The 19264-nt window shown below is 46.4% G+C and overlaps 1 protein-coding gene across 3 annotated transcripts in view; it reads right to left on the bottom strand.

Moving 5' to 3' along the window:
* Positions 1 to 19264, bottom strand: part of LOC126540638 (tubulin monoglutamylase TTLL4-like) — a 107689-nt gene that overhangs the window by 45452 nt on the left and 42973 nt on the right. For all 3 annotated transcript variants that reach the window (XR_007601582.3, XM_050187479.2, XM_055076189.2), the window contains exons 8-11: positions 18932 to 19014; positions 18242 to 18370; positions 9238 to 9357; positions 4602 to 4700 (exon numbers count right to left, since the gene is read on the bottom strand). Coding sequence is in view for 2 of the 3 variants with exons in the window: in XM_050187479.2 (XP_050043436.1) it covers positions 4602 to 4700; positions 9238 to 9357; positions 18242 to 18370; positions 18932 to 19014 (431 nt within the window). In the remaining variant the exon portion in view is untranslated. The remainder of the gene's footprint in view (positions 1 to 4601; positions 4701 to 9237; positions 9358 to 18241; positions 18371 to 18931; positions 19015 to 19264) is intronic.

The raw sequence follows: 19264 nt of genomic DNA, 5'->3' as shown, positions 1-19264 counted from the left end.
ACAGGGATTACCGTAGTCGAATGTGAAAATGGATATACAGATAAAACTGAAAATAACAATGGCTATATTTGGCTACAAATTAGTTTTGCTCTTTTTTGTGTTTGGCTACATTTGGGCTACAGTTTTTTTAGCTTTGGGCTACGCCGCGTTGTCCGACCTGGCAACACTGGCTGCGTGTTTGTGTGGTTTCATCGCGCCGCTGTGAATGTTCGGCCGCTCGCTTCTCGACAACGTTCGATAAAGTGTCTTTTTCGCTGCCCGAAAGGCCGGAGGAGACCGTCGTATGAAGACTACTACGCGTCAAGCGTTCGGCAAGGCGCGAAGGCAGCCGTGGAATGCGCGACAGAAGACGGATGCTGTCATGTACCCGGAGTTGCCGGCTGCTGGTCTGCCTGAAGATTCTGCCGGATCGAGTTCCGAGCTGCAACCCAGTACGTCTAGCATCAACACTTCGTCCACCCACGCCTCGCGTGTTGGCGCTGACCGCGTAGATACCGTTTTCTTCACGACCGAAGAAAGAAGCAAGCGCGCAGCGATCGCCGATAAGGCGAAAGCGCGCCTGGCGTCGCAGTCTGCAACGGAGCGAAAGTTTGAGCTGCTGGGTGTTGACACGAAAGAGGACGTCAGCGATAGCGGAACGGAACTTGCGATCGTGGATTTATCCGTGATGCAAGACTTTTTTGGACTTATGCTGTGTCCCGTGTGCGCCAAGAAAACGCTGATGCTTTCGAAGGACCCCGCCAAGGAGTACGGGCTCTGTGCCAAGCTTGTGCTGGAGTGCTCCACGTGTGGCATGCGCGAAAGGATCGTCGGAGGCTTCACATGTCCAACAAGGATCACAAAAACAGAAATGCTTTGATAAACAAGCTTGCAAAGAGGCACATGCCACCAACAGACTCTGCCTACAGTCCTGGGCTTTTATAGGTATAGGTGTGACCTTTTACAGAATGCACAATTGTGAGAGTGTGCAAAAGATAATTTTTTTTTTTTAATTTGAGTTCTGGGATTTTACGTTCCGAAACCGTGATATGATCCTGGACAAATTTTGACCACTTGGGAAGCGCCACAACACAAGCAAAAGGAACTTTTTTGCATTTCAGCTCCATTGAAATATGGCGACCACCACTGGGATTTGATCCAAATTTTTTGTTGTAGCCATAAACTTTGTGGAAAGGACATATTTTGTTGGGGCCATGAACTCTGCGCAACTTTATTTGCATAGGGATGCCATTTGTGTGCCTTCTGTACAACAAGGAACTAAAATAGGAATGTGAAGCTCGTGGTGCTAGCTTTCTGGCATTGCTTTCAATGACTATGCATGATTTTGTTATGATTGAATATTATTTTTGCAAAATGGCCATATATATGACATGAACTTGTTGCTGAAAGACAGGGCTACATGGTGGTGCAATTTATATTGCCATATTGTTAGTCCATTAAAAGTTATAGTGAACTGAAAGTTCAAACTCGTTTTTCTCAGCTTCATTTTTTTTACACACCGCACACTGCTTTACGGGGGATCTTCATATGTTCTTTCTAAGTACCAGCAAAATGTTTGGTATCAATATATTTGTGTCGAATGGATCTAGCCGGTGATGCTATTTATTTATTTCTAACGTTGCCGGCTAAACTTTAATTGCCACTAAATACAAATGAAAATTAGCAAAAATATTGAAATTATGTTTACATCTGGTATTTTTGCATTATAATTGCACTGAGAACAATAAAAATAGCATCACCGGCTAGAGCTACTCTCTGGCGTTCTGGCCGTATACTTTGTTTTTCCTTTTGACAAAGTTAAGTTTTTGAAAAGTCCCGTAAGAAATTGATTGAATTTCTGTATTAAAAACTTTGCATCATTTGTTCTAATGAAGATATACAAAATCTAATTAGATATTTGCAATCAGCAGAAAAAGCTCAACAATACTGTTAAATATCATCCCGTTCACACTAAGATTAACAAAGTTAGTTTTGGGACCCACGTTGCTGCATGCATGTACGCTTGCCTTTGGCCTAGACACTCTGTGGCCGCGATTTACAAGCAATTCCTTTTACGTTATTTGTTTGTGCACTTTGTCAGTGGTCAGAGCAATGCTCCACACTTATTATCAATGGGATGAGCCAGCCATGAACGGTGGATAATAAGAATTGCATAGAATCGAGCAGAAGGCACCACTAAAAGATTGTGGCCTTTATCTCGGCAGTTGGGATGCTGTTGTTTAAGATAGACGAAAATGAAGTCTATAAATGCACCGAATCCCCATTGGCAACTACCAGATCGACTATGCTAGTTTTGGTTTTGAGGATGCACCAATGACATGGCTGACAACCATGCCAGTGACATATCAAAACAAATACATCGTTATCTATGCTCGACTTGGTGGCCAAATTATAGCAGCCAGCCACGCATTCGGAGTCCCAATTATCACACGGCACACTATAAGGCGTCTTCGTCCTTATAGTGAAGTCTATGGGGCTAGTGGCAGTGTCGCAGATCTGTCTGAATAATCAAGCTTGTTCAAATTATCGGTGTCTGAATAATCGGTTGGCAACTGTATAAGAGAAGAGGCACCACATTCCGCATCAGTCCCTCTTTTGAACTGCCTGCAGAACCAGCATGATTGAACATGATGCGACCGTATCCATTTTCAAGGAGTCCTGGGTTTTAAAGAAGATGCCCAACCAAAGCAACACCTTCCTGGCATTCTTATGCATAGAACAGCTATTCCCCTCTCTATGAAAGTTCAAGAAACTTTATGGCACAGAGTGAATCAAAGAGCAGCTGGTATCGCCCACCAGTGTGCCATCCAGGAGCTTACGTTTCTTTCTTGAGCAATGAACAACCCAAAAACAAAGAGCACATGGAAAAACAAATAGCAGGCAACTCGACAGCTTGGCTGAAAGCTTTTGGCCAATGCAGCTGCCGTATGCATTCAGGCAAGAAAGGAAGTTTAGGAATGGGCAAATAGTCAACTTTAGGTTCGAACCAAAAAGTAATTTGGCCAAATGACCTTGAATTATATAGTTTGAATAGTAGTACAGTGGAATCTTGATAAACGGAAATAGCTTAAACAGAACTGTCTCTTAAACGGAACACCATCGTCATGGTTGGGTGGTTTTGTATTCATGCAATTGTATTCAGCTTTGCATCTTAGTAAGTGGAACTCCTGATAAATGGAACCAGTTTCCCTGGTCCCTTGAGGTTCCGTATAAAGAGAGTCCACTGTACAAAGTACAGTGGAACCCCGTTCATACGTTTTTCACCGGACCGAGGAAAAAAAACGTAACAGCCGGGAAAACGCAACAGTGAGGAAAGCTCCAAAAATTAATGAAAAAAGTGCAGCTTCAACTATAGACAATTTATTTCCACAAAGTGCGCTTGGAATTTAAAGAAGTCCAGAATGGTGGCTTGCCGTTTCTTTCGCTCGCTCGAAATCGGCACACGTTTCTCAATAGCCCGGCAGGCTGCATTGCTGTCAGCGTCGCTGTGAGGTGCGACGTACCTGCGGAGGAGGTCCAGAGCCGCGACGGCTTCTCCAAAGCTAGGATTTGGCGACTCCCCGGCATCATGCGGCTCGTGCTCTTCGTCGTCACCGCGCCAGGCAACGGCAACAGACGAATGAATATCCGCGGGAAATTTTGCCCTCTTTGGCGTAATCATGTTAATGTGCTAATGATTGTTTAGTATTGCTGCGGAGCGCGCGCGTCCGAGCAGCCCGGTTGCGCGCAGCGCTGCGTGGTTTCGCGAGAAATGTAAACAAGAGAGGAGAGCTGGCCCGATAGGCAGAGCAACGCCAACTTCCGGCTTCCCTTTAGCTATAGCTTCCCAAAGAGTGACGTCAGGGCCTCTCTTGAGTTTCCTTCCTCCGTGAGTCGACCCGTCCAACAAACCATGCGGTGACCGTAATCACAGTGATGATAGTGCCAGCATATTTCCCGAATGGCCACCTAGTGGCGGCCTCTCGAACTGGCGTGCGGCTTCTTGCAGCCAGTTTCATAGCCAAACCTGGCCAAGCCCGGTCAAACTCGTCAAAAGCCATAATGGCGGTTGGAGAGCATTGCCTACTTTAGCCCAGGCGGGTTCGGGTTGCGATGCATCATGCGGGAACGTTTTCACAGCTGCTACGTAACAGCGGGGTTCCTTATACATTGGATCCCATGGAAGCTATGCCGGGACCGGATGAAAGCATCGTAGCAGCCGGGAAAACGCAGCAGTGAGGAACGTAACAGCGGGGTTCTACTGTATACCACATATGTATTTGGTGAAAAAAAAAAATATATGCAACAGCATTTCATATAATTAGGCTAATAAAAACTCAAATCTTTTGGCTCGAAGTGGATACAGTCAAACCTAATTATAACAATACTGAAATGCCAAGAAAATCCCATTGTTATAACCGATAACTGCTATAACCAGGTTGCCCGAAATAAGGAAAGGGGCAAGCACGCAAACATTTAAAAAACTCCATTTGTCTGTCTGTGTGCTCCTTGTTTCTATGTTGTACTTGGCGCTGGAAGAAGAAACAAACAGCAATAAACTAGCCCACTTCAGCACCCTGTGCAGGAGCCGTGCAAATAGAGCGGTGCTAGCCAGTGCTCACCAGGCTAGCGCCTTGACAACGATGCCGACCATCTGGTCCCAGAGGCTGGCAAAGTCCACGCCCAGCGCTTCTAGGTAGCCCTGCAGGGCTTTTATGGACCTGTTGTGAGGAAAGAGGGCACACAACAGTTGCATACAACCTGAAAGCACCACAAGCATTACATCTCTGCGTCGAGTCACTCTGCATATAGGACAACGGTGAAGACAATTTGACAGCACCAAGCACTCATGCTTTTTTTTTTTTTTTTTTAGCAGCATTGCCTATGGCATAGATGTTCACTTGCAACTAATGAAAGCTTGACTTCGAGGTATCGATCCAAGATTTGTATGTGTGTTCACAAAGACTTCAAAAACAGACACTTCAGACACATGTAGAAGTAAGTAATTTTTTCAGGCAAAAAAGAACCTACCGTATTTACTTGCATCTAGGCCTGCCCCGATTCTAAGCCAGGGCCGAAAAAAGATGTCTGAATTAACTGAATGTCTAATTATCGAGGGCATCAAGAAAGCAATAAACAACGCTTACTACATCAATACGGTTTTATTTACTGAATGAATCAGCAAACCTCGTTTCTGTTTTGCACAAGAGCAGTGCAGAAATTGCAATTATCATCATCTCGTGACTGATTAGCGCTCGCAGCAGGCATCATCATCTGAGGCATGCTTTTTAAGACTGCACACATTTAAATTATTTTTTCGTCAATGGGCTGGTCGCCAACAAATTGTGTGTCCATCACGATGTAGCCGGTACTCTTCATTTTCGACAGCTTTGCACCAAGTCAAAGCAAAACTACTGTTTGCCGCAACCGCTGCAGACGACCCCATGGCCGCTTTCGACGCAATCATGGGTGGCGACTACACAGTTATAAAGGTACACGGCCAGCTGCCAACGCGGTTTTATGCGCAACAATAAATGCAAGAATAAAGGCTTAAGGGTACTAATTAGGCACGAAGCGTTCTGGCGTTGCTGCGTACAATTTCTGCTCATGACTATGCGAACTCCACGGCTTCGTTTCAGTTGGACGCCAGCACCGTTTTTTCTTTCTTGCGTCACGCATTTGCGGTGCTCCGCACTCGTCGAGTTACATTTACCAGAACCAGCTGGGTTGTGCTGCTCCAAGCATTTAATTTTTAATCCTCAGAGAGAGTGCGATGAAAGAGCAAAAACATGCAGTATTTATTCACTTCGCACAACAAAGCGTGGTATTTTAGTTTGATGCCGCGGTGACCTAGCAGCGATGACAGCGGCCTCAAATTTACTGAAGCTGCGAGCCAGTTTTTCAGCTAGCCCCCTTTTCTATGCAAACACTTGCATGGCAGATTCCTTGTTGGCATTGCATACTCTACATGCACGGGTGCGGTAGCGCTGCAGAAGTCGAGGGACGCTTTTTTCATTGCGGGTTGCTGTTCTCGTCGCGACAATTGCATTCACGCGGCTGACGTAACATGCAGCTTCTGCCACTGTCGGGCCCGAATCGCCCGTGCTGTCACTTTCCATGTCGTCCTCATCCCTGTCGCTAGTCGACACTTAGCAGGAACAAGAGGCAGGAACAAGAGCTGCGCTCTAAAATGCACTTTTGACATGCATCACAACCTGCTGCAACGTTGGTCTCCGCTGTACTTTCGCAGATGCATCGGTTGCACACTGCCGAGTTCCACTATACGCATAGGTGACGTCCGAACACATATCCCAACAATGCTTTACTTTGAGTAATAGCCGCGAATCTCAAAGGCTATGCTTTTTGGTACTGTGAGCGCCGATAAAAGCCATGGCTGCCATGTTATAGACATTACTTTTTGCTGCTTCTCCGCAAAACACCTTGTAGATAAAGAGCTTAGCCTCCAAAATGTGACATGAAAAAAAAAGAGAGAAAAGGCGCAGTTTCACCAGAAACGCAAAGCATTGATTGCGATAGCAAATAAGCAGACAGCCGTATGAAGTAAGGACAGTACTTTTATCGGCCGTATCAACTTCTAAACATTCACTTGATAACTAAAATACTAAGCATGGTATCAGTGCGCACAGCAAACACAAACACGTCACACCCGATCAGTACGGACACTCGCTGTCAAAACGCTGGCGTGAGAAAATGCGGCAACAGCAGCGAGCGAAGTGACATTCGTACTGTTTATCGCTTGAGTGAGTGCCGAGAACACACAGTATGCACAAAGGTACGAGCCACCAATGCAACTAGACTCTGCCCCCAACGCAGATTGCTCTCAAGATAATGGCCGCACGACTGCGTCCAGCCGCCACATGCACAGTTGCTGCCGAAAAGAATGCCCCCCTGCCCCCCCCCCCGCCCCCTGGCGCCTAGCAACCTTGGGTGCCTCACACGTGAGAGAAGACGGCACGCTTCCTCTTCACATTTGTCCCTTTCGCGCGGGTGAGATTGAGCTGCGACTGTCGGCTCCCTAGGCTCCCCTTGCACGCATTTAATCGCACATACAGCGTAGGGCGCGCGGCGACGACGCCAACGGCAGAAATGCGCTTGGAGTGTCCATATAATTGCTATTGCAATTAAAAATAAATAAATAAAGAAAGAAAAGCAGCACCGCATTTGCGTTTTTATCTTGATGGTCTTGAGAAAGGGGGAGAACCAACCTGCCACAGATGGAAAGAGCAAAGCTGCGCGGCGACGATTGTCACTAACTTGCTCCCGTGCCCCAGCATTCTCCTCATTCACGATGGCGCGCAGTTCGAATTATTGGTGGCGGTGCGCATTTCAGTGGGAATTAGCAGGATGAGTCACATATTGCTTTCAATGCATTGTTGGATGGACCGCGGCGGCTACTTCGAATTATCCGAAATTATGAAATAACGAGTTGTGAATTAACGAGCTTTTACTGTACCGTGGTCCCAAGCGCTAGCGGGCCCCAACACTTGCATCCCCCTAACCTAAAATTATCTATTAGAAAAGCAGGAGCTGTCCGCACCGTTTCATGGTTAGGTTCGGCATGATCTGCCACCTGCCAAAGATACTGAAATCTGCAGGGTCACGTGAAGCTCACTCTGCACCAAACCCCCCCCCTCCTCCCCTCCTTCTTCATCCACTATCCACGCGAATGTGTGCAACTGGCCATGAGACTTTTGCACCCACCATGTAAACCCAAAGCCAGTCTAGCGGCGGGTTGCTGGAAACTACAAATAAAACAATTTAAATAGAAAAGAATGTGCGTTTACGAACTGTATCAGGAACGAGAGGCCGCCATACCATGTGTCGCAAGGCAAGGATGGCAGCTGTAAAGTTACCGTATTTATTCGAATCTAGGCCGAGAGTTTCAAGTAATCATGTACCAAAATCCAGGGTTGGCTTAGATTAGAGGATTTTAAAAAACGTGCCAGTTTGTAATTGAAAATGATAAATATGGTGCATAGCTAGCGCCATCTAGAAAAGTCAGTATTGCAGCCGTTACTAGCTGCGCCAGCAGCCAATTGAAGTACACGAATGACGTCGCCATTTTGACTTGTGTCATATCGGCGTGCGAAGTGGCATTATCGTAATGGTACCAAACAGGCAATGCCACACAGAGGCATCGTGAAATCTAAAAGCCGGGCGGGGCTTCAGCATCGATGAGAAAAACATCCGTCGTTGGAGGGGGCAACGGGAGACGCTTTTTGCGTGTGCCGCAATGAGGAAATGAAGACAATAAGGTAGATAAGCGCACGATAACAGAGAGGAGCTGTTCACGGAGGTCACGCCACGTTTCAATGCGTACGAGCCATGCTGCCCTGTCTGTGCATGTGTGGGCGCGCAAACACGAGCTTGCATGCATACAAAAGCGCACGAGGCTAGCAGCGATAATGACACAGAGTGAGCTCGGCATGTTCATATTAGAGGGACCCTGAAAGGATTTTGAAGATTTTCTACAAACGTACTGAGTCGTTAGAGTAGGTCTTTCCGATCATTAATTGGCGCATCTAAGTGCTCCACGTAATGCGTGCAACTTATTATAAGGTTTTAAAAATGTACATCGCTGCCGATCACAGCGCACTGCTCGGCAGAATTTTCAGCTGCCCCTACCCATATGACGTAAATCACTCAATTGACGTTGTGTGGGCGAGCTATCCGATTAGCTGCCCAGGGCGCATCATCGATTATATTTCCACCTTTATGGTGAACAAATGATGTTCACAATAGTTGGAATATTAGTTAATTTGTTTCTATAAAAGGAAAGTAACAGAAAGAGAATTCACAAGAACAATTTCTCACTACACTTAAGCACTTCCGGCACACAGCAAGCATCGTCTGCTTGTGTTACAACATACTCCATTTTGACTAGAGCTCCACGGTCAGAGTAGCTTTCTGACTTTTCACGAGCACTATGATTCGACTTTGTTGCATTGTGGACTGCAAACGTAGCGATGGTGTATGCAGCTGTAATCGCGAGACAAATATTAAACTTTCTGTTTCCTTTAAGAGTGGAGCATACTAGTTTAAAAACTTTTGCCTTTAGTGTCTGACATGTCAACTCTTCCATGTGTCACTGATACATCTTCAACGCATTGCTTCCTTCTCTGCCTACAACTTAAGTTTATTAGCTACCTAAACAGAGGCTTTAAAAAGACACCTGGAAGCCAAAACAAACAGGAAGTTGCATCTACTTAAAAAATACCAAAAGGAAAGATGCTGTACCACTTGTGCCCTTGGCAGTCCCCACTGCCTCCAGCTGTGTAGGTGGCACTCTTCTTGTTGATGCTGTAGTTGGTCAGGTGCATGTACCGGTCACTAAGGTCCTCACTCTCTTGCGAGTATCTGCAGGTGCAAGTTTTAGACAGGTTCATTAGTGAAGTAAGAAGGGTATGGGGGGGGGGGGGGGGGGGGTGGCAGGCAGGACTTTGCAAATCTAGGAGTGGCAGCACAATAATTTTGACCACCTGGGGCTCTCTAACGTACGCTTAAATCTCAATAATGTACAACTATTTCTGCATTTGCCTTCACTAGAGTATAAGTGCCACAGCCAGGATTCAAGCCCACAGCAACCTTGTGCTCAGAAACAGAATGCCATTTGTACTAGGTACAGTTGAAGCCATTTATAACAGTAGAATTTTTTTGGCACTTGAATATTGTTACGGCCGATAATTGTTATACAGTCACCAACCAATAATTCGCACTCGACGGGCACCACCAAAGCGTCCAAAGAATCGAAACTCCAAAATGCCGGATTTGCCCAAAACTAAGCAACTTTATTCCACAAGCGGCTACAAAACGTGTGCTGTATTCTCGGATCGTCACTTTCAGAGGTAACTTCAATTTCGTGTGACTATAGTGCAAAATGCATCAGCATCGCAGTGACGGCATTCTGGTTACAGAACCAAGCACGCTATCTTTCGCACATGTGACTAGCGCAGCACACGTCGGCGTCTACGAGCGATGTCCTTCTTGGCTCAGCACCAAGCCTGCTATCTTATCACACAGCAGAAACGGCATTGCCCGTCGATGCCAGCAGTGCTGGTCACTTGAAATATGGTGGGAATGAAAGTATCAGAATATGGCCCAAGTTTGTTAATGCATGTTGCTGCGCGCACATAAGCTTGCCCTTGGCCTAGACATTCCGTAGCTGCGATTTTTCTAGCAACACCTCTTATGAGATTTCTTTGCGTGCTTTTTGTGCCTTGTCAGTGGTCAGAGTGATGCTCCGCAAACATTACCAACGGGATCAACCGGCCACGAACAGTGGACAATAAAAAGTGGCACAGAATCGAGCGGAAAGTGTAGCTACAAAATCACAGCACAAATCTCAATGCTGCCGCTACAGATAGCTGGAAGTACAGACAATGTATGCACCAAATTTGTATCAGCGACTACTAGATTGACTAGGCTTCGCTAGTTTCAGTTTCACGAAGTGCCAGAAACATGGCCTAAGACCACGCTGGCAACATCTTAAAACGAAAGTATCACTATCTGCACTTGACTCTGTGGCCATATTAGCACACGGTTGTGCAGTGGGAGTCCGAATTATTGCATGACACACTGTAAGGTGTCGTCCGTACACATTAAGTCTATGGTGCTAGTGGCAGTGCCATGGGGCTGTCCAAACAATCAAGCATGTCCGAATTATGGCTGTTCGAATAATCGGCCACTGAATTTAACTGGATTGAATGAACAAATGGGACAAACATTCAATACATACACTAAATACAAAAAGAAGTATAGTCGCCCTTACAAAATTAACAGCTTTAGCAATATTCGGATGTAACAATGAGCGGCCACGGCACCCTGAACTTTGTGTGGTCTATGGTAAAATAAATTGCTTACTAGTTACTGCCATGTTATTGCCCATGCCATGTTACTGGTGACAATTAAATTTGGCTACTGGGTGTCTGCACCGAAAGGAAATAAATGCACAGGCTTGGAAAGCTGCAGAGGAGAGCATGCAATTTATTACATTGAAATCTCGATACTATAACGAACTTCAGAGAACCATAGCAAACTCTTTGTTATTCTGAATGGTCATCATAGTGAAAGCGCCAAATTAAACCATTCCGCCCATCAGGTCGTTAGCTGTCACCGTATAAACTATTCATGAAAAGATCACTCCTGGCTCTGGCAACTACTAATTTATGCCTCCAATAAAGTTTAACTCTCTCTCTCTCTCTCTCTCTTGGCCAGTGCTATTGCTATTTTCCATAAATTCTGCCACCACACACCACTAAAGCACTGTATAGCAGTAAGAGTGGTGCGCATAAAAGATGACGACACCGGGAAAACCACCAACAAAGAGGAAGCACCATGTCACCTCTAAGCACTTTTTTTTCTTTCACTTTCCTTGCCATGGACACTGCAACTGTCTCGAATGAGGCAGACACCTGAACTGTCGTAAAGCACAAGTGCGTGTAAACGACACCACCCAGAAAGTGTGACCGTGTGGCAACTCCGCGAGCACGGAGGTCACATTTCTCCGCGTGCATAGCTAGTACAGCCACAGAATGAAGTGCGAAAGAAAGAAGAGGAAGAGACACACCTTCGTTGCTACACGACAGTTGTCTGGGAGGAGCACGTTCTCACAAAACCTTGCGTGGTCACCTCCGCAAGAGAGAGAAAAAAAAAAAAAAAGTCCCCTACCGGGCATTTCTCCTCTAATGCCGTCTCAGGTTTTCCGAACTTATACGCTGCGGCACCGCAAACTCATGTCTGCTTTCTGTGCCTTGCATGTTAGCCTACTGTTCCGGCTGCCGTGAAGGATACACAGAAATTTAGGAATCTACAGATTTCGGAATAATAATTTCTACTTGTTCTTAACATGACACAAACCTGAATTATGATCGTTATTCTGAAGGGCTTGGTATTCTGAAGTTCGCAGCACTGAAATATTTTCACATTAAAGCTATAAGCTGTCAGCAGGGGATTTCTCGAAAGTTCATTAATCTGGAAAGGTCAATAATGTGGTTTTCATAGTAATGAGGTTTCACTGTATGTGAGATTGTAGGTTCCCTACTGCACGGAGCGGAATAAAATTTGGCTCACACGTTTGCCGCAGCATTGTCTACAGATAGGTAAAATTTTCCAGTTGTATTGAAAGAGTGTCTCGGCTCCTTCATGGACAGCTGCATCAAAAACTGATTGTATTGTCTTCCAAAGAGGTATGTGTGCGCTTCACATTGTCATGTAGCAATGGCTCTCGTACACATCCAGGCAAGGCAAGACATACTTCAAATACAGAATACTGTTTACTGGGCTAACTTGCTCTCACAAAAAGGAAACCACAATTCGATTGCAGTTGTGAAGACAGTGACACAGCTGGCAATTAGCACCTTATTTATAGCGTCAGTTCAGGTTATAGATCAACTACCGTAATGACCATTTCAGAATGTGCCAGCTGCATCAATGCAGTAAAACATCGTAAATTCGAAGTCCTCTGGCCTGTGAGAAATGTTCAAATCATGCGGATTTTTGAATTACCCGAAAAGAAGAAGAAACAACGAAAAAGAAGGGCAATACTGTGCGACACAATGAAGTCACATTTATTTTCCATTTAGTAGGACTGGCTCGAAGTAATTATTGATGCAGGATTGCTTGGTGCAACAGTTCGCTGCACTAACGGTCAGGGGACAGTATTTTTGGCCAATCACTTTTGGCAGTGCGAATTTCACCTCGAGATGTGGTTTAATGGCAGCACGGCCAGGACTGATGAAAATAACCTGTGCGCATAGTTTTATGCCGTCAGTGTTGCCGAAGAGGTGCGGAACAGAGCTGCTGGCTGATGATATGACGGGGCAATTCGTGCATCCGCAAATGAAGACCAGGGTGTCTACCAAGTTGACATTTCCAAACTCCCTGAGTTCTCCAGGTTTTCCCTGAGTGCCTTTGCAAAATTCCCCGAGTGATGCAGAACTATGTTTTATGTCAAGACAGGCTGAAACCATATCGCCCAATGCTGTCACTCTCTAGTAAGCATATGAAAAAACTTTAAAAAAAAAACAACTTAATCCAATTTGAATATTAAGGAGTAGTGTTTATGTAATTCAACAAGAGAATAGAAGAAAGGGATTAACAAAAATGCACAGCAAATAAAATGTCTTAAAAAAGATTGCAAATCGAGTCAGACATTCCCAAGTAAGAATAAAAAGGAGATTCATACAGAAGCAAATATTTATGAATATGAGCTATTTTTATCAGCTGATAGCAAGCTCAGTGGTATGAGGCCCGGACTTTGCCACAATTGAGATTCTCTCTCAACAGCTCGTAAGTCAACCTCAACTGTCCTGACATACTCTCAGCCCACGCACGACGCTTCAGTGTTGTGTTTCGCTGCTTTAAAGAGTTTATTTTGGTTTGGATGAGGGACACCTGCATATTGGCATCAGCCAACACTTTGTTTTTTGAGCTCAAACACCTTCAAAATGACGGCAGCACGCTTCCTTTCCTCTTCATTCCTCAATGCGTAGGTACTTTCTTTTCTTGTTTTCCTTCCACCACTCGTTCGCCCCACGGACCGTTTGAAGCATATTGGTCAGTTGCACAGTCCACGTCCAGTTTCTTCGAACTCCCAAGGGGCCGCAAGAACGTCCGAAAAAACGGCCAGTTGAAAAAAATAAATGCATCTCATTTACTGCCTTTAAGGGCTCAAACCGCCGCAGCCACATTTGAAAATGCTCTGAAGACCTGTCAGTACACGTATTAGGCACATGGGTGCTCGTACTGTGACAGGAGATACCGTGTGCACGCGTTTATAATTAAGGAATACATACTGTGTCCCGTGGCAATAGCCCCTTCTCATGCTTGTTATGCTTCACTGCAATACTTTTGCGTATGCTTCACCAAGTAACATTTTGTACAAAGGCGAAGCTGACTTTTGGGAACCGGCATTATGCAACGCACCGTGCTTTCCAAGCTTCTAAGCCAATCGCGAGGACCAGAAAGGCAAAGCTGGTGCCATTTCTGAGAGCAGCGAATTCTTTCAATGAAAAGCATGGCACCCAATGGCAAGAAGCTTAACAGCGAACATCAAAGCAGCCAAGTCTAGCGCTGCCTCAGTGGTGGCTACGGCTGCCAGCGGATCTGCGAGCGAGAGCGTCAATTCGAGGCGGCGAGGTAATCAAAACGGCCGCGGTGGTGGCTTCGATTAATGCCATTTCGTACCTGCGGTCAAGGCAAAACGTTTGGAAAATCGGACAGCGAAGGATTCTTGCGTCCGAAATTTCAGACTTTCTGATACATTGACTCTATGGGGTACGTGGTAGTGCCGCGAAGCTGTCCAAATTATCGGGCATCCGGAAAGTCAGCTGTTGACTGTACACTGGCAACTCCTCCAGCTGACGACAGGGCGTCAAAGACGATTCATTATGATTCCTGTCTGTTACTCAAGCCAGCATTACCGTAACTTGCGACCCTTTCAATAATATTACAGCTAATTTTCTCTGATAGAGGCGCAAATTCCCCGAGTGTTCCCCGAGTTTTTCCAGGTTACTCAAAATCCCTGAGAATTCCCGGTTTTCTCATTTGGTAGATACCCTGGAAAACTGATTTTTCTTTTTTAATTTGGCCGTTGTAAGCGCTTACTGTAAAAACCGGAATATAGGTCGATCCCCCAACTACCGAATTCTAAAAACGAAAAAAATGTTTTTCATCGGAAAAAGTACAGAAAGACACCCTTACCTCGAAACAAATGCGACTCATGCACAATAGTGACAATATTTATTTAAATGCTGCTCGCATGTGCACCCGGCCAATTTTTAACAGTATCGCGTGACCATTGACCCGCATGCTTGTCAGCACCTTATTAACAGCGCTGAGCGGCGAAACAAACGAGATATGCGCATGTGTACACATGCGCTTACTTTCGCTATTTCACCGCATCGTGCCGTGATGATAAGGCGCTGACAAACACGTGGGTCGATGGTGGCGTGATACTGTTAAAAAGTGGCCGGGTGTACGGTACAAAGAAGGGCACGAAGTGCGCAAGCGCTACTCCGAATCAGAGCAACGCCTTTGATCAGAGTGGTCCGAACTAGAGTCGGATGACAAGTGCTTCTCGCTGCCCAGTCAAGAGGCGCACGCGCGATCTCTACCACTTTCAAACGGATGCCTTCGGCTGTCACAGGCAGCGTTCTTACACGCAGCTCCTGGACGAACTCCGCAACCTTGTCCTCCAGTTCTGCGGTCCGCTGCGGTCCAACCACGAAATGACGTTTTCTGTTGGTTTGCTGCTTCTGTCTCCGCCAGTACCGAATGCTATTTTCGGATACTACAAATTCGCGCTGTGTCGCAAGGCGACGGTGACTTGTCGTCGGCTTCCGCTCATTTTGAAACAAAATGTGAAAAAGCAGCCTTTAACCAATATAACTTTGTGACAATGTAAACGCAAATTGGCGGTGCCACAATGTCGCCACGACACACTGCTGCTGATGGCGATGGCACTTCTTTAATTCATCTGCCCATTGTTGCAAGACTTCCGTAGTTTTTCCGCCAATGTCCGGTATGTAAGACGAGGGTCGACTTTTCGCAATGGTTTTCTGAAAAAAGTTCGACCTATACAGTAGAATCTCGGTGATACGAACCCGGCTGATACGAATTTCGGTGTGATACGAATTCGTTAAATTCCCCCGCCCAAAAGCATTGTGTGCAATTGGCCAAAATTCGGATGTTCCGAACACTTTTCCGCGTCGCGCCGGGTGATACGAACTTCGGTACCGCAACCGTCGAGCCACCACCAGCGCAAAAAAAAAAAGACCGGCGCAGCGTGCGCCCGTGCCGGTTTGGGATTCCGCGTCAGCAAGGAGGCTAACGAGGCAAGGGAAGCTTTCTCTCTCTCTCTCGTTTTTGGGGGCGGTCTCTTCGCCTTTTTCTTTTTACTTTGTTGTTGCCCGAGGCTAGCGCCGCTGCTTATTGGTCCGTTCGCCCTGCGAACCAGCCAACCCAACCGGCCGAGCGCGATTTGTCCTCTCCACATTTCTCGCGGCCCTGCGCGCCCGCTCCGCCGGTCTTTCCGCGACAGCCAGCGAGATCTTCACGCTAGCAGCAGCTCCCACTTCTTTGTTTCCTCGTGCGCGACGACTACGGGAGTGCAGCGTGTTGTTTGCGTGTGTCGCTGAGCATTGATCGCGTCAGCCCGAAAGGTACGGTAATCAGCAAGATGTCGCGAAAGCGGAAGGCGCTGTCCTTGAAGGACAAACTGGATATTTTGAAGAAGGTGGACGAAGAGCCCAAGAAAAGGCGCATTGACATGGCCAAGGAATTAGGCCTGCCAATTTCTACGCTGTCTACCATCGTCGGTCAGCGTGACCAAATTATGCAGAATGTGCAGCACTTTGGCGTAAACTCCAAAGAAGCGAAGACTGCTCACCATGTAAAGTTAGAAGAAGTTCTGCTAACATGGTTTAAAGAGGTCACCGCGGCTGGCGTCAACGTTGACGGAAAAGTTCTGCGTGAGAAGGCTGCGGACATCGCACTCACGCTTGGAATTGAAAATTTTCAGGCCTCTGGTGGTTGGATTCACCGATTTAAGGCACGGCATGACCTCTCCTACAAAACCGTTTGCGGCGAAGGGAAAAAGGTTGACGCCTCCGTCGTTGAAGATTGGATGGCAACCACGCTGCAGTCTCTCATCGCGGGATATGACGCTCGCGATGTTTTTAACATTGACGAGGCAGGGCTTTTTTACAACCTTCAGCCCGAAAAGAGTCTCTGCTTCAAGGGCGAAGCCTGCCAGGGAGGACAGAAAAGTAAGCAGCGTGTGACTGTTTTGTTTTGCTGCAACGCTGACGGGTCAGAAAAAATGAAACTGACCGTCATTGGAAAATACCAAAGCCCCGATGCTTCAAGGCAGCCGGTCGTTTGCCCTGCACATATAAAGCCAATAAAAAGGCGTGGATGACGTCGGCTCTGTTCATGGAGTTCGTGACATACTTGGGCAATAGGATGTCATGCAAGAACAGAAAGATTGTTTTGCTGCTGGACCAGTGTGCGGCGCATCCAAAGCACATGACGTTACAGAGCATCAAAGTGGTATTCCTGCCCCCGAACGCCACTAGTCATTTGCAGCCACTGGATGCTGGCATTATAAGAAACGTGAAGCACCACTTTAAAGGTTTGTTGGTGCGCCGCCTCCTTGCGAAGATTGATCGCAAGGACCCAAATATGCAGATCAGTCTTTTGGACGCCATGCATTTTATTGCAGTGGCCTGGGAGCGCGTCTCCCCTGCAACCATCGCGAATTGTTTCGCAAAGTGTGGGATTTTTAAATCCGCAGTGGCTACCACCTCGCAAGTGCCAGATCCATTTCCGGTTGATGTCTGCAACCAGCTTGGCGCTGACTGCAGTGCCGACGATTTCGTCACCGCGGACGACGATCTCGTCCCCTGTGGTCTGCGCACAGTGGAAGACATCGTGGAGGATGTATCGTCGCAGCCTCAAATTTCGACCAGTGACGATGAAGAAGACAAGTGCCAAAATGGTGAAGAGCAAGCACCGTCGGCAGCCGAAACCATGCACGCTCTCGATATTCTGCGACGTGCTGTGACGTCCGAGACCGTGCGTGAGAACACCACAGCCCAGTTCTTCAGCTTCCAAAATTCTCTGCTGGCCGACCTCGCGGAGAAGAAGACGCAGAAGGACATACGCGACTTCTTTGCTCGTAAATAAATGTTTTTTTTTGTGCGTGTCTCATGGTTTCGGGACAGATTTTTCTCGTTTTTTGGTGATAGGAAATTTCGGGTGATACGAATATTTTCGCCTCCCCTTGAGATTCGTATCACCGAGATTCTACTGTATTCCGGTTTTTACGGTATTTCCACAAGTTAAACTCGCGGATCTTTCTTTTTCTTTCAGGGGTGTTGTGATTGGGGATGTGGCTCATACGCAAAAAATTATGTCTATTCGTTGATTTTGTATACTTCTAATACTGAAATTCAAGCTGATGAAAGTATCGAATAGAATACTCAATGGAATACTCAAAAATATCAAATATTTGCATGAACCTAAACAGTGCCCTCAAATATTCTAGAGAAGAGCTCTCAAACAATGCCGAGCCAAAAATTTTGCCCTCGAAGTTCTAACACAGTAATTTCTGTCCCTCTGACTCTGTCGCATCTCTGTCGCAACACAGTCTTTGTATGATGCAGCTCAAGCAAAGCTTTTGACAAACTTAGTCTAACTGAAGTGACATTTACGCATCCCTTTGTGACAGGATGTCGCTCACTTGTTGGAAGCAAAGCGAACCAGGCCATCCGGGAACAAGTAGATCTTGAGGGGGTCAAAGCTGGTCACTAGCGCATACAGGCGCAGGTCAAACTTGGTCCCGTTTATGAGGTATGGAGTCCGCACGTACCTGCGCAGGAGGACGAGAATTGCACACCCTTAATGAAAGAGTGAGAGAAGTGCATAAACAAAGACAAAAAAAGTAAGTGTGCACCACAGGACAACAGTGCTTGTCCTGCGGTGCCTATTTCTCTTCGATTAGCTGTGCTGTTTCGTCTTGCTTTGAGAACAAACCAACTAGCTCTCACAGAAATGATGTTGCAAGCCCTGCTCACTCACCTTATGCCACCACGCAAATCTGCCCCCTGCTTTTTCAGGGCTTGCCAAGCAATACCGAAGGGGCCCTACATCTCAGGTGCAATTTTATTTCTGTGCTTTCTTATTTACAGTAAGTTGCAGTCTTGTGAGAGGCTTGGGCAGTTGGACCATCATGTATATGTACAAAACGAAATGGTCACTATGAGCAAGATTAAAAACACAAAAAAGAAAAATGATAGCACAGGGCAGCTCGCAAAATTTTACTGTTTATACAGAACAAAAATTTCAATGAAAGCAATGCTAACACCATACATTTGCACCTGCACAATGGTGCTGGTTAAAACACCTGCAGAAATGCGGAGGGGCTACTGACCTCTGGACCACCAGTGGCTGCTTCTTGGGTATCTGGTCCCAGCGGTGGACCACGTGCACACCCGCACCTCTTGCCGATGCAGGCTGCACACAAGCACATGGAAGACATCAACCCAACAGGTGGGGGGGGGGGGGTACATCCACAGTTGGGTGGCGACTACCACTCTGTCCTGAATCCATGCCTACTTAGGGGACACTATATAAGGGGACTGCTCACTCTCTGTAATGTCCGGCATACTGATGCGTGTACATGTTTAACCGCTTTCCGAGGTGCCAGGTGCTTAAAGTTATCGCTCAGTGCAAGACGTGCATTCATGATTTGGAACTTACTCGA

This window comes from Dermacentor andersoni, chromosome 2 (assembly GCF_023375885.2).
Source record: "Dermacentor andersoni chromosome 2, qqDerAnde1_hic_scaffold, whole genome shotgun sequence".
Classification (NCBI taxonomy): domain Eukaryota; kingdom Metazoa; phylum Arthropoda; class Arachnida; order Ixodida; family Ixodidae; genus Dermacentor; species Dermacentor andersoni.
Note: the sequence above shows the minus strand (reverse complement) of the source record. Positions and strands in the feature narration are given on the sequence as shown.